The 16,864-nt window shown below is 32.3% G+C and overlaps 1 protein-coding gene across 5 annotated transcripts in view; it reads right to left on the reverse strand.

Annotated features, from left to right (window-relative positions):
* LOC123555048 (GTPase-activating Rap/Ran-GAP domain-like protein 3) overlaps positions 1-16,864 on the reverse strand; it is a 160,042-nt gene that overhangs the window by 71,361 nt on the left and 71,817 nt on the right. Inside the window, exon 1 of one of the 5 annotated variants that reach the window (XM_045345620.2) lies at positions 1,890-2,385. The exons of the other annotated variants lie outside the window; for them this stretch is intronic. Coding sequence (XP_045201555.2) covers positions 1,890-2,077 — 188 coding nt within the window. The 5' untranslated portion in view covers positions 2,078-2,385. Of the gene's footprint in view, positions 1-1,889; positions 2,386-16,864 lie in introns of those variants that run through there. 5 annotated transcript variants of the gene reach the window in all.

A 16,864-nucleotide genomic window follows, 5' to 3' on the forward strand; every position in this document is an offset into this window, starting at 1 on the left:
ACCTGGCTGAGATGCAAGTCTTCTATGAAATCTGTAGTTGCTTAATTGAATCATATGAAATCAAAGCTTTACAAAGACAAGTTCGTTTGGTTTGCATAAATATATCCTAAATATCTGTAAAAATACATTCTATGCAACTCTAAATCAACAGTAGTTGATTGAAATGAGCCCTATTCAGTGTCATGCAACAATTTGTTTGTATTTCTTTTTGCATTTTAAACTTTAATGTATTTTTCTAAATTTTTATTTCAGAGCAAACCTTAAATAAATATTCTCATCGAGTATCAGGAATGTGGCAAGGTCTTTTGCATAGAATGTTCAAAGTTAACGAAACAGAAATATGATCTTCCTTTTTTTTAATTTTCCAGCATTTAAATAAGAAATGGAAATTTAGGCATTCAGATTTTTTCATTAAACGATTTGTCAAATATGATTGCGACTTCACATATCACGAAGAGTTCTTCTCCTTCTTTTACGACAATTGTCAATTTGTACGTGACAGAAAAAACGTGTCAAATGTAAACATCAAAACGACATCTTTATGTGTATTACAATTTATGTAAATATTTACATAACGCTATAACCTTCCATAGATAGAAACAGAAGTTCCATCTTGATCTAACAGAAGTTCTATCTTTATCTATTATGCATTAACACGTATGTCTGTTCTTTTTAATATTTTACTTGCATATATGAGAATCGAAAACAAATTACAAAATGGAAGGGTATCAGATACCAGAGAATTATTTGAATAAGAATGACTTTTAAACATTTTGTTTAGTGAAAGTCTGTGTCTATAAATTTCGAGGTGACAAGTTTAAACTGTTATGTTGCATTTAGCTGACTCATTTCGTTTTATATAAACGATGATTACACATGTTAAATTTGAAATTAAACGATAAAACTCCTATTATAACAATGTACTTTAACACTGTACTTGAACTATCAATAATGCAATAAATACTTAAAAGTCTGAATTAAAACAAATTTTATTCGCTTGTATAAAACAGATGTTCGACACATTCATTATATAAACTGAACGGTGTAGATAGGGCAAGCACACCAAATCAACAAAATTATCCACTTAATTTAGTGAATACATTAAAACAGAGAAATTTGTAATACCATTAAAATTAAATGGTAATATACTGCTATGCTTGTAAAAGGACCGAATTTGTCAGAGGTATCTCAAAACAAAATGTATAATACCCAATAAATACGCGTTTTACAAAGAAATTGCTAATTAATGAACACATGTTTAATGCAATATATGAACTGAACTGGAGAACCAATTGCTACAGCCTAGGAAGCACGTTATACTCTACCCATACGTATACTATCAGAACCATGGTACAAAACGGGAATATACTAACCTATTTCAATCTAAAACGCGCATTTTAGCAAATGGGTACTCTATGTAAACGTATAAAAAAGTGGTAATTTAACTTTCTTCGTGCACAAGTCATTGTTTTAAAAGTTTCGTATCACACACCCGCGTATTTTATGTTTTTCTTAATGTTTATAATAAAACGTGGATAGCCTCCCTATTGTCTGTTAGTATATCCCTGTTTGTTCTAAAATGAGTTGTATTTACACTAAATATTAGGACGAAGGAAGTAATAAACCTTAATAAGTAATAATTCGTATTGGGCGACATGTGGTTTTCCACTTTTTTTATTTTACTCTAACTGTACAATAAACCAAGTGTGTCACCAGTATTGTTAATTTTATCTTTGTGTCACTATTAGTAGCGTCCTTCAGAGATTATCGCTTCTTGATCAAGTTAAACAAGTTACTAAACACAGAAATACAGAAATGTGTTCATGTATATACATGTATTAGTCATTTAATTTTTTGTCAGTTAATGGAATGATGTATGCTTAACATACCTTAAAGCTCTCTGTCTGTAAAACGCATCAAGGCTTTGCGGTGAAATATCATGGTTATGTAAAACAGCTGGTACCTTGCTCTCATTGGTATTATGACGGAACCGATCCCGAAATAGAAGAAAAGAAAGGTGTGGCTTTTCATTCACCGAATGTGAACGCGCTCGAAATCGAGATTTCAAGCTCTCCATGAATTTTTATGTTAAGAAACTGTTTATTCGGAGACCAATTTATTTATTTTTGGTAAATCCTGACAAATACTATTTAGATTTGTTAGATTTTCACATAAAACACCTTGCATATTTCGTTAGAAAGCAAATGATTTTTCTTCTTGTTAAATATCAGATAACAGCTATTGAAGCTTTTTAATCCATTATTGAAAATTATTATTAAGTCAAAGAAATTCCACAACGCCACCAATAACTATGTTTCTATATTCCTCGTCTAGTGGTTCCTGAATGAAACTGATAGAATTATAGAATTTTATCTTTTAGACGAAAGTCTGTTAGATACCTTTTTCCCTACCGCCGCACTTTCCCTTACTGAAATACACTACAAAACAATCAGGTAATATAAAGATGAAGAAAAGCAATATACCAATAAAGTTAGCTATGTGCAGAGAATGAGAAAATTAAAAAGTTTATTGGACTTCGAACACGCAAATGAAACGTCTATTAATCACGTTTTCTTATTTAATTAAATTGCATTCAATTTATTTTGAAGATTTCGCTTAGTCGATTAGAGAGGGGAAAATATTTCAATTCAAATTCTTTGTCAGAATATGTTTGTCTAAATTTTAGTAGTTTCATACACATTTATCAATATATGATTTAACAATCAGAACGAATTTATCATTTATTGCAAAAATATAGATGCAAACAGTTCTGTATTATTTAAACTAACACGATAAGTCATGAAGACACTTTATGTATTTAACGTAATGTTTCTGAAGAGTGTGTTCTGTATTATATTTCAGAGTGGATGTGTGTGAGTTGCAGTAGTCACCTTCTGATTTAAATCAATGTAAAATGCAAATAAACAACCATAGAGCATTTAGGTATCTGTAAAATTCTAATGGGCCCGTATGTAAGAGTCAACGTAACCGATGAAAGGTATCGTTGATCTACACGTTTACGTAAGAGTTAACGTAACCGGTGCAAGGTATCGTTGATCTACACGTTTACGTAAGATTTAACGTAACCGGTGAAAGGTATCGTTGATCTACACGTTTACGTAAGATTTAACGTAACCGATGAAAGGTATCGTTGATCTACACGTTTACGTAAGAGTCAAAGGTATCGTTGATCTACACGTTTATGTAAGAGTCAACGTAACCGGTGAAAGGTATCGTTGATCTACACGTTACGTAAGATTTACGTAACTGATTTAAAGTATCGTTGATCTACACGTTACGTAGAGTCAAAGGTGTCATGATCTACAGTTAGAAAGTCAATACCGATGAAGGATCGTTGATTAACGTTACGTAAGATAACGTACGATAAAGGTATCGTTGGTCTACACGTTTACGTAAGAGTCAACGTAACCGTGAAAGGTATCGTTGATCTACACGTTTACGTAAGAGTCAGGTATGTTGATCTACACGTTTACGTAAGAGTCAACGTAACCGGTGAAAGGTATCGTTGATCTACACGTTTACGTAAGAGTCAAAGGTATCGTTGATCTACACGTTTACGTAAGAGTCAACGTAACCGGTGAAAGGTATCGTTGATCTACACGTTTACGTAAGAGTCAACGTAACCGATGAAAGGTATCGTTGATCTACACGTTTACGTAAGAGTCAACGTAACCGATGAAAGGTATCGTTGATCTACACGTTTACGTCAGTCGTTCTCTTAGTTATCGTACAGTAAGACTATGTGATGTCATTGATGAGAGAACAATTGCATTTATTATAACGTGGGGTCATGCTTTATGCAATATAAATAAAGCTGATAATATTCTCATGGGTGCACGATGTCATTTATATGATGTAACATACATGTATATAGTAATCGCCATCTTTCCTTGTCACACTTTTCTCTGTGAAATGTTACCAAATTGCTTCAAAGTTACATTTCATGCAATGTATCAAACGGAATCAGCAAATGTTCCTGACAATGATAAAACTCTTTGCAGTCATTTAGACATTTTTAAGTATAGGCGTATACATTAATGTGGTAATATCCTGACAAATCTGTTTTTTTTTATATAAACAGGGTCTGTCTGTTTTCTTGAACTGACTGAGACATATGCTATTTCTTGAAAAAAAAAGCACGAATATCCTGTTAAATTGTTTGAACGTAACATTCCCCATGTGCAAAGAATGTTAAATCGTGCGGTCATTAACATCAAGTGGTACTTTACTGCCTACAGCAAGTTATTGATATCTTCTAACAATAAATGTGGAAATATTATCAGGTGTTATAGTTAAAGCTACTCGCCCACAGTTTAGGTGGAAGTCTCCACCAAATTTTACATAGAGTGTATATACATGTATGACACTGGGATTAAAAAAAATGGGTTTTGGGAGGAGGTAAAGCTAGATATTGGTAAAATGCAAGAAGAATGTTTGTTTTTTTTTTCAAAAGCGTTGCAACGATTTACTACCTTCTGCTTAAAATGTTTGGTTATTTATAAAAGGCAATCTTGCAAAAATCTTAAGTTCACTAAGTTTTCACTTCCAGTGTAATCACTTTTATGGATTTTTGAGAGAAACTATTGTTCGCCTTAAATGTGTAGGAATCACTACACAATGCAAAGATTTTCGGTCAATATCTGGCTAGAAGAACAATGCTTTGTCTAGATGAAATACTAGTATTACATTACGAGTTAAAAAGGATCAAACTGTACCAGTCAGTAAGTCGACTTGTGATTGAGGCACTCAGTCTTGATTTGGAAACGTTGTCTTTATTATCATTACTCGACCGGTCAAATCTTTCTGCAGCCGTATTCTGTAGCGGAGAAAGTTATTGAATAAATGGTACCAATCGATAGGAGTGGTTAGTGATTGAAGCTTTAATCCTTTGTTAAAGATTGATGCAAAATGTGCATGCACGTTAAAGTTGGATATTCTCAGATATTATGTCTTTCCGCTTGTGATAGTACACACGCAATAAAATAACTGTTCTGTAATGGTTTTATGACGTAGTTGATTAAATGGACCTACACAAGAACTCCTAATATACGTCAATAAATACTTCAAGAAAAACAATTTTATAGCAAATGTCGCTACATACAAGTCTACCTGTATTACACTGTAGAATATATTATAGTTAATATACTGTATTGGGAGTAGAGTAAATAAGAGACATATTCTTTATCATACAAATACATGTAGTGATCTTATCTCATATCTTCGCCAGTAAATACGTGCGCAAACCACTGAAATGAATTAACATCAACATATTGTATCTATCTATTTGTCATTTGCTCTACTTTAATTCCATATCACAATATTCGTAATTTCATTGAATCAGATATAGAACTTGTTAATCTTGTATTTGTGAGATTTATTACCATCAAGTTTCCATAAAATACATCAAATCAATGATATTTCATCAAGCGTTTCAAAATCACCAAAAGCAATTTCTATCTGAGCCGTGCCATGAGAAAACCAACATAGTGGCTTTGCGACCAGCATGGATCCAGACCAGCCTGCGCATCCGCGCAGTCTGGTCAGGATCTATGCTGTTCGCTAACGGTTTCTCTAATTGCAATAGGCTTTGAAAGCGAACAGCATGGATCATGACCAGACTGCGCGGATGCGCAGGTTGGTCTGGATCCATGCTGGTCGCAAAACCAGTATGTTGGTTTTCCCATGTCGCGGCTCATATGTTTTTGCTCATTGATTACGCCTTAATTTCCTCTTTTATTGCTTCGTATTATGTTTCTATGTTTTCCGTTCGAGCAGTTTTATCTTTTTATTGAAAAAAGGTAATCTTGATTGTAGGAATGGTATAGCTGCATTTAAGAATTAAGCCTGCTCGCTCAGCTCAACAGGGAGAGAGGTCGATCTCCGATTGCGGCGCATGTTCTTCGTGACGATTTGATGAAAGACAATGTTCTTGAAACCATTCGCACCCCCCACCTTTGGGGAAGCTGGCCGTTACTTGCAGAGAACATGTTTGTACTGGTACAGAATCCAAGAACACTGGTTAACTTAATTGCACCTTCTATATGCAGTCTATACAGATAATATGTACTGTAGCTGTAAACAGGCTAGTAGAAAATTATCATTATAGCTGTGTACAAAAAGCATATTTTACAAACTTCAAATGATTAGCAAAACTTTTATTAGTATATGTACATGAATCATAGAGAAAAGACAATGCAAAGAGATAATGGTCTGGTCAAGCATTCTCTGAAAATTGTTTCAATATACCTGACAAAAATTTATGATAAGACACACGAAGTTTTTATTAAACATCCTAATAATTCCGTATATAACTGTCAAACTTTACACTATTTTGAATATAACATACTATATCACAGGCTACTGAGCAGAATTTAGAATTTCATCTAATGTCGGAGTTTTATGTATTAAGTTATTTGATCACTTTAAAGACAGGGTATAAAAGAAAAATAAAACCCAATAGTTATTGAAAACCATAGCACTGTTTCCTTCCTGATGATTTATTAATTGCAATCTGTATCTATTTAATCCTCTAAAGTAATCATTATACAGACAGATCGTGACAACTTATGTCGCTAAAATAACATTGTGGGAAAGAAAAACAAAAATTGTACTGTATTATGAAAATGATTTGGAAGCAAATTAAAGTTTTGCAAAACAAATGGAAAGATAGATTTATTATTAATGGGCAACAAATACAGTAAATCAGTATTTTAAATGTTAACCCCATCCCCAATCTTAAAATGAGGTTTAAACTTTCTTAAAAACTATCATATGTTAGATACCATATATGAGACGTTTTGAGAAAGTTTAAGCAGGTGCATGTACTATGTACTATACTGTTTTATGTTAATTGTAAAGGCTCCCGCTCTTGAAATTTTCACCAGCCAAACTTCGTATCATACACGTTAAGGTTATAACCATCAGTTTTACATCAGTTTACAAATGTACTTTACAAATGTACTTATAGGCTAAAGCAGGTCACGTGGTCAACTGAAGAGCTTTTTCGGAAATACTGAGCCATTGTAAAAGGTCACATCACGAGTACAAAAACAGTAATTCATGCTTAATCTTGTTATTTCATCAAATGACTTTCCGTTTTATACTGAACTGCTCAGATATTTGAGCCGCGCCTTGAGAAAACCAACATAGTGCATTTGCGCCCAGCATGGATCCAGACCAGCCTGCACATCCGCGTAGTTTGGTCAGGATCCATGTTGTTCACTAGCGGTTTCTCTAGTTGCAATAGGCTTTGAAAGCGAACAGCATGGATCCTGACCAGACTGCGCGATCGCACTATGTTGGTTTTCTCATGGTGTGGCTCATTTAATTTCAACCAACATTATCCTAAATCTGCATTCATATGAAATTCGATACATTTGGTGAGAAGGTGCTTAAGAAATGATGATAAAATAATAAAACTGTTAATTATGACTATTGAGAGTATATGAAAACGCTAGCGTTCAGTTTATTGCTTTTTGTTGCGGACACAAATAAATGTTGAAGTTAATTACAAAGCGAGGTTGATATTTTGTCATAAAAAATGAAAAGTATCTCAATATACCTTTCCTGGTAGTTAAACCAAGCCCTGGCAATTTATCAGTCCCTTATTAACTGGATAAAGCTTGATACATTTTATGACATGAATATCTGCCAATAGTGACCATAATTATATCTAAAATTTAAGACTTGCAATATTAATAACGGCTATTAATTTTTATTTTCCAAATTATTTTTTTTTCTGCTGAATTTAGCACGAGTTTGTTAAATACAAGCATCTGAGCTAAATCGGAAGTTTCAATGCACAAATTTAAAATATATCTTATAGAAGTCACAATTTTGATTCAACAAAAGCAGCCGATACATTCCAGCGTTTCAATATACATTGTATTCAAGACAGACCGTCATAAATATTTATTTATTTTGTTGGGTTTAACGTCGCACCGACACAATTTTAGGTCATATGGCGACTTTCCAGCTTTAATGGTGGAGGAAGACCCCAGGTGCCCCTCCGTGCACTATTTCATCACGAGCGGGCACCTGGGTAGAACCACCGACCTTCCGTAAGCCAGCTGGATGGCTTCCTCACGTGAAGAATTCTACACCCCAAATGAGGTTTCGAACCCACATCGATGAGGGGCAAATGGTTTGAAGTCAACGACTCTAACCACTCGGCCACGGAGGCCCCAGACCGTCATAAATAAAAGTTATTTCTATAAATACTGCGTTATTAAATGTGTGGGTTGCAATATAATGTTCTGGTTTTAAGACTATGCTATCTTAAGATTAGACATTACTATTTGTGCAGTTGTTATTCACTGTTCATAATGTCATTTCAAGATACTACCAACCAACCACTGACACATCGTTTTACGGGACTAGGAACAAACTAGTAAATCATCATTTCATGAGACTACGAACCAACCATTTAAACTTTCAAGAGGCAACCTATAAACCAGTAAAAACCGTTTCAGTAACCGAGTAAAACAAAATAAGAAAGATAAGAATATTGCAGATGTTTTTCTTTGGTACCTTCAAACATTTTGGTGTATATAATATCTATACATATGATATATTAGATTAGCTTTGTAGCTTTAGGAACATACTTTAGAAAACCGCCTAAAAGCAGGACTTGTTTGTTGGCTACAGCGCAGTAAGGTAAGACTAACTGAAAATGTCTGTTCAATGTGATTAGTTTTTAAATGCTACTTAAATGTATAAATCATTGCAAGTGAACACCATTCGTAAACAACATGTTTTGATATTCGCCATCTGACGGTCTCTGAATTTAATATAAGTTTTTATGTTCTCAAATAAGTTTCATTTTCTAATGTGAACATTTTTGTTTCTTATTTCAATTTTGATATAAATTCCTGCCGTTTTCGCTTAATTATATCACATAAAAATATCACACTAGCGATACAAAAATAGCAATAAATTTCAAATCAGATTACAAATAACAAGCAGCTGGTAATCAGTCTTCTAATCAACATATGAAAGGTCTACTAACAATTTTCTACTTTACCTGCAGTCAGTGTGGTAGATTTCACTTTGCTGGAACTTGAACACATGTCAATTTATATGACTTTAATGATTTGAAAGAACAATTCAAGACGATTGCCGATTTAGATTGCCTTGACTTTTATGAACTCAACATTTTCGTAATCATGCTTTGTAATATGATTGCTGAACGCACCTGTTTTGTTTACGTCTTAAAGTGACGTAACCATTACATGTTGTCAAATTTAATAATTAGGGTTATATGGTGACGTGTAATGTTTTATGAAATTAATCTGATATTATCTTCAAAGGTTTGCGTTTTTTATTTACATCTAGTAAGTATGTACACATGTATAGTTTTGTAAAGGTTTTTTAAACATAATAAACACATATAGCTACAAAAGATAGTTGGTACTAGAAGGAATAAAATGTTTTGTCTGTTTAAATACTTGAACAAGGCTTTTATCTATGGCTTACCCCCTGTGCCCAAACGTTTTACTATATTTCATTCTTTACAACAGGAATATGCATTGTGTTCCCTTAACTATACAAAAATATCATAAAGAAACTATTCATATTTCAGTAATCTTCGATATACTTTCCAGAAAAAAGAAACAGTTTATAGAATGCTGTAAACCTTTTGGATGTAAGGGGTTATCCCTAGCTGTGAGCCTTGTTCAATTTAAAATATCAGTTGGTAAAACATTTTATTTCCCTTTCAATAAATAATGATGTATTTTCTTACCACTTGGTTTGAATGAAATTAATGCTAATGGCAGCATATAAATATGTCTTTTCAGAATATAAATATGTTTTTTTTTCCAAAAGTCGTAATTTAAGTTAAACTGTAGTCAAATTTCCTTAAAAAAAGGAAACACATAAATGAAGTACGTGGCGTCTGCTATATCATTGTTGAATTACAAAGGCGAAAAATTATCAAATGTTTCTAAATGTGTCTTTGATTAAAGTCTCCTAGGTATTTTAATTAAACAAAATACTATTCAGTGACGTCACGGAGAACCTCTTCATCAGAAAATCTAAATACGCCTTCTGTTATAGAAATAATCGAGAAGGACACGATACGAAATAATTTCATAAGGAAACTGTATCGATCGCAATTAACGCAATTTTTAAGATGTCTCTTCACAGCCATTGTAGCTCTCTGGGGCAAAAACTGACGATAAACATATTTATTCTATCGATGCCATTTATTTCACTACAAGAACATAAAGATGCAATGAGTTCAAGACACAAGAGAGAGAGAGAAGAGTGGGAATATGGAATTAGTAAAAACAATGGTTCAATATCGTAGTTTGATTACTGTAACGCAGGTCATACGCGTTCCAAAAATTAGAACAAACAATATAGCGTTGCCCTTATATGCAATGAATACTGTTTAATAAAATGCGTTAATTAAATAATATATATCGATAAGGATAAAACTAAATCGCCATATGACCTATAAATGTGCCGGTGTGACGTTAAACTCAACAAAAATGTCTAAAATTTCTTAAATTGCCGTTGGTACACCCAGACAGTCATTTTTTTTTGTCGGATGATATCGAGAATACCTTTCAACATCAAGTGTTTAATTGTAAAGACAACGTATTTTCAAAAATAATTCAGATACAAATGGTATGGAATTAATATTCGCCTTGTTCAACTTAGATTTTTAAGAGGAGAAATCATAAACAGTCATTTTATATTCTCCTTTAGTAACGCTATCTCTGAATCATATCATAGCCGAGAAGTATGTTGGCAATGAATTAAAAACAAAGTAATGTCATGGTTTACAGATCTGGGGCCGTATTCATAAAGCATCTTAAGTATAAGTTTTGACTTAAGTTGAAGATTTTACTTAAGTTTTTGGTGATTTCAGCTTAAGTCTAAGCAAAAAACTTGAGTCGTATTCATAAATCAGCTTAAACTTAAGATACGTAAGAAATGACTTAAGTCAGAAAACAAAATGGCGTCCTTGAGTACGATTTAAGTGTTGTTTTTCAGATAAAAGCACTTTAAACATAATTGTGCATGTTGTATCTGTCTGAATGTTTATTTTGTTTTTTTTTTCTAATGTTTTCGTCAACAATAGAAGCCAAGAATTACTTATTAAGTTGTTTTATGAATTACTTATTAAGACCAATTCTCTGTAAAAACCAAAAAAAGTTGGAAACTCATAGTCACAGATTTCCTTTGAACCGATTTTTTCTTGAAGAGGGTGCAAAATTAAGAAAATCCTGTTTTTCATTTTTTCAATATATGTCCCAGTTACCATGGAAACGAGGATGCAAATCCCCAACTTGCTGAATTTTCAAAAAAGTAGGGGTGCATGCCTATTTTGTTATCTGGAAAGTACTAGAAAGTGTCCTTTATTTTCGTACTTGCAAATTTTAAAGGCAAATGAACAAGGTTTCATACCAAACTAATATTTCCAAATATTTATTTGATTCTTGTATGATCTAGACTTTTATCTGCAAGAAAAAATATATTTATGGAGCAAAACATATGTTTATATTGTGCTTTACATCTTGAAAAGTGCACGGGTCTCAGCAGAAAAGTATATTTGTTTGTTTAAAGGGAAGATGATATTTCAAAAAGAAACATAAATCGTAGTGGGTCATTCAGACACATTTTTGTAGATTTGGGCCAAAGTTTATGATTTGGGGCATTTTTCCTATTTTTATTACCTCCCCTTGATGCTCTTCATTTAGGAAATCACAAAGAGCTTATCTAAGTTTACTTCCTGGATTATGCTGAATTCAGATTTCTACTCGGATTTTGCAAATTTTTAGTATATAGATACAATGACAGTCAGAGATTTTATGCTAAATGGGCATGGGATGCTTGGATGTGTCCCTTCAAACCAAGTCCACGTTTAAAATTTGCTGAATAGCGACATTGTTTGGGAAAAATACTCCGGCAGAAAAGAGTCTAAACTGTGGATAGACATCAGTCTGACATCTGTGTGTTTATTTCCATAAGTGAAGTTTGTATCAACTGACTGAAGGATCAGTGTTAAAGGATAACACTACAATGAAAACAGGTGAGTCTCATAATATTTTATGTTTTAATATGACATGTAAAAATTCCAAGCTATGCAAGATAAGTGCTCACTTCCTTCAACAGATTCAAAGACCATACAGAGGTTATTTTCTTAAATATTGGACAGACATTTCTTATTATTTTACCAAGATAGAACTTACAGACATTTTCCATCATTTTGGGAATACCATGCACCAACACCAGTGGAATTGGGAAAATGCTCTCAGAAATTGTCTAATCTGGAAATTTTCAAATTACCAAAATCTATGTAAAGATATTTTTTGTGTAAATTAAGCAACACTATAAATGTTGTTGTAATAACCTAAATATAGATATATACAAATTTCAAAACCATTTTAAAACATCAAACAACCATATAAGGTAACACATTTGGGAATTTCATATTCAGACTTGGGAAGAAACATACTGTTTTCTTTGGGATTACCTCCTTTTATTGGAGGTAGATTTATAATGGAAAAAGCCCTGATTTTAGTTGTAAATGACCATTAGCATGCTTTTTATGTTATTTGTAAAAAGCAGATAAAGACATATTTTCATTTCAAAATGTATATATTTTTGTAAATTTATTTGTTTTGTTTTTCAGCTGTGAGTTGTTTCTTTGAAAATGACTGCTTGATGATAAAGTTTCAAACAACTATGAAGTGAGTGGATGTTCTAGAGAGGTAATCATAATTTAGTCATTTGCAACAGTGTATGTGTTTGCCAAAGTACCTGCAGAAATATAGACTTACTGAAGTAAAAACTCACTGAATGCTGAAAAATGAAAACATTTAATTGCATCCATTGCTACACATAAGTCAGCATGTTTTAATCTGCACATGCCTGTTTTACAAGTACATATTGAATGTAAATGGTTTGTGTCAAAGTTAATATGTTTTATATATATTTACACATCAGAGGCCTACATGTATTTAAATAAAGAATAAAGTCCCCCACATGCCCATATTCATAAAAGTATGAAATCTTGACCTCTCAATCTATGATACAAGAATACTAGTAGGACTTCATATAACTTAAATGACATACATTTGTATTGTGACTATAAATATTGATAAGTTTTTGAAATTTTAAAATATACCCTTTTTCAGAAAAGGACCCTCTGCACATGTATGAGAAACAGATTTTACTTTAAAGTGGCCCATATAATGTTGAAAAGGATGAAATCCTGTATCTGTCAAAATGTAACAACAGTAACAACCATTTTAGTTTGATTTGTGTATATTCCAGACTAATTCTTCAAAGAATGAATGATGATCATCATGCTTATATTGGAATAAAAGGAAGGAAGGTATCTACATTTTATTTATAGTTTGTCTTAGTCTCTGATCAGGTCTGATTTCAGATCTTTATAAATGCTTTATTGAATGTTATTTTTTGACAGAATATTTATGAACTTTGTTTAGAATTTCATGTATCTTAAATTTAATCAAAGTGTAGCAAAGTCAAAAGTATTTAATTGTATTTCATACAATTGTTCCTTTTAAAATCATTTCAAGGAGGGGAGGTCTATGTGATAAATTATTTTCATTAAAAGAATAAAAGAAAGATGTATATATTATACATTTACTTATACAAAATTTATTAAATGATTGAAATAGTGTATGTAATTTTTATTCCTTTACAAATTTGTGAAAGGAAACCCTCCAGCTGGCTTGTAGAAGATCAGTAGTTCTACCCAGTAACATGATGTCACAAATATTTTAACTGGAGAGCCCATCCCCATCCCACCACCACCCATAGTCAAATGAAAGACATTCAGATTGTTATTCTCTCACATCTCTATTTTTCAGTGACAGCTACAGTCAGGTTAAAAGTAAATGCAGTCAGAAGACCTCTGATAACACCGGAAGAGCCAGCCTTCTCAAGATTCTGTCTCAAATAAAAATAACAAGGACTGCTAGAAAGACTTTTTATAACTTGCAAATGTGCAGCCTGTGACATAACTGTCTGATCCAGGTAGTTTAGTGTTGACAAGATGACATTTCATCTCTACAGTAGAGGACACAAGTTTGAAATGCAGTATGTCATTGTGAAGGCAAAATGTTTATGAAAATAGTGTGTGTGTGTTTCCCAAATAGAGAGGCTGAAAGTGGTGAATCATCAATTAGTGTTTTTGGAATAAGTTATAGACATCTGAACAGTAAAGATCTGTCCCTTTTTTGAATTGCCACAGACCAAAAAAATAATTGGTGCCTTTGACATAATAGAAGAACTCACACTGGACACCCTGAAGATGGAATTACAAGAATGTATGTTGTTTGCATTAATGTTTTTTTTTTCAGATTTATGGAAAAAACAATTAGAATGTCATTTCTTAAAAATGTTGATAGTTGTTTAACCAAAGGCCCTGTAATTGAAAAATATCTTTATTCTTGACTTTATCATGTTTATATTAAAATAAAAAAAATTTGATACTGTTTGATTACTTTTGCATGTATAACATTAAATTTGTTATATTTAAATCTGATAAAATTTAATGTATTTTGAAAAAGATGCACTTGAACATATCTAAATGGAATAAACACATGACAGTCTTTGAATATCTGTAAAAAAGCACATATTTTGCAGTTCTCATCAGATTTGGTTACCAATTTACAGCATAATTATACATGAAGGCTTATTACTCAAACATATGCAGATCTAATTGTATATTTTCTACCATAGATAATTTTATTTCATATAGATTTTTTAAATCTTTAAAAAGTACTGAGAAAATATAGCAAAACAATGGTTGAATTAGTATACTTGATTTTGTGAGACTGTTGAAATATTACAATTCTTTTTCCCTCTTAAGCCTGAATCATAAAATCATATTTTCTGATGAAATTTATTTTTTAAGAATGTTGCAATGCAGATTTTAATGAAAATTCATACATTTGTAAAGTTACCTATATTGTGTTAGGTAATAACTTAAGCCCATATATACTAATTGGCCAATGATTAAAGAGAACATCTGAGTTTCTAGCTGACTTTCTGACTAATTTAAGACCGCATTCATGTAACAACATCTATTAATTATCAGAAATCCAGTAAAATTGTCATCTGTAAAACAGGTTTCATTCTAAGATATACAAGGCATATAACATCCTATTTTACCAGCATGTATTTGCTTTAATAAATAAAGTAGATTTAGTTGTGTATTTTGATAAATTTTGGAAAAAGCATTAGGATATATTTCTGCAACTGCAGTTTGTATTAACTGAGTATTTACTGGCACTGGAATGTGCATGATCAGGGTTTTTCTGAATAAACTTAGTAAAGTCTTAAATCTACATTATCTATACCTATCCGTAAAAAGTCTAGCCATTGTCTTGATAGTTTGAAAGAATTAAATACATTTGAGCCGCACCATGAGAAAACCAACACATTGGCTTTGCGACCAGCATAGATCCAGAGCAGCCCGCGCAGTCTGGTCAGGATCCATCCTGTTCGCTTTCAAAGCATATTGCAATTAGAGAAACTGTTAGTGAACAGCATGGATCCTGACCAGACTGCACTGATGCACAGGCTGGTATGGATCCATTCTGGTCGCAAACGCACTATGTTGGTTTTCTCATGGCGTGGCTCATTTAAAGTTGTATCTAGCAAAATATTGACTAAACTGTTCTGTAGATAATTTGATTTAATTTGATTGTTAAAGGAAGAATGTGCATCATGATTGTTATTACATAAACATACTGTATTATTTTTAAATATCATGATATTTTTCAGTCTTGGATTACACTGTTATTTGTTCATAATTTTGAAATGTATTTAAAATGTAAATATTAAATCAAATGGCGAAGTAGACATGATTTTGCTTTTACTACTATTTGTTTCCATGGCAACAAAATGATTTCCAAAGGTGAAAGGACACTGTCTTTACACAAACACACATAGATATTTTTATGCCGATTCTTCTCCTTAAATTCCTCGATTTCTCCCTAAATTCTGTGGAGGACTTCTCCCTCAAATTTTGACCTAGGATGATCCCTGTTTTTTAATGCAAAATGAATGTTGTAACCATGGCAACTTGAAAAAAAAATTGGACAGTCATGATTAGTAACCATACAATACCTTAAAGGCCAGTGTCAGTTGGTTATGAGTATTTCCAACTGCTTTGAAACTCAGAATTAGTTTACCCAAAAGAAAGAAAAGTGCATACAAGGTTGTTGAGAACTGACCTTGTGACAATACGTTAAGTTTCATAGATCATGATTATGGTTGTATCCTTCTTAATTCTGCCCAGAATGTGCTTCAGGTGCGTTAGATGCATTGACAGTTTGCAGATGAACTTTTCTTGTTTCATAGAATACAAAATTGATACAGAAAGTGCTTTAAAAAGGTCTGAATTATAATTTTCTTGTACGTTGCCATGGTAACGGAACATTCTCCTTAATTTCTAGACAAAGTGTTGGACAGTATAACTTTGTAAAATTATTTTACATGAAATACTTATGTTTTGCAACAATTCTGTATCTGGCAATGTAATATTATTTCAGGTTATTCTGTAATTTAGGCATAAATGAGTTTGCTGAAAACTCATTTTTTGTCAATTTTCAAATTTCTGTAAAAAGCTCAAATATGAATGACCCACTACAATTCCTCCTTAAATTGAAATGGGTATCATAGCTCTGCTGAATCCATACAAGTATTATATTCAGATGCGTGCACTTTTTTTCTATTAGAAGTTGAAAAATATACATGCAGACCAATTTTTAAAGATAATGTAAAATCTTAAAAGGGGGTATTTATAAAATTGTTGCTTCTAAAACTGTGAATATGTTGGAAGACAATATTTGCT

Source organism: Mercenaria mercenaria, chromosome 15 (assembly GCF_021730395.1).
Source record: "Mercenaria mercenaria strain notata chromosome 15, MADL_Memer_1, whole genome shotgun sequence".
In the NCBI taxonomy this organism is placed as follows: Eukaryota; Metazoa; Mollusca; class Bivalvia; order Venerida; family Veneridae; genus Mercenaria; species Mercenaria mercenaria.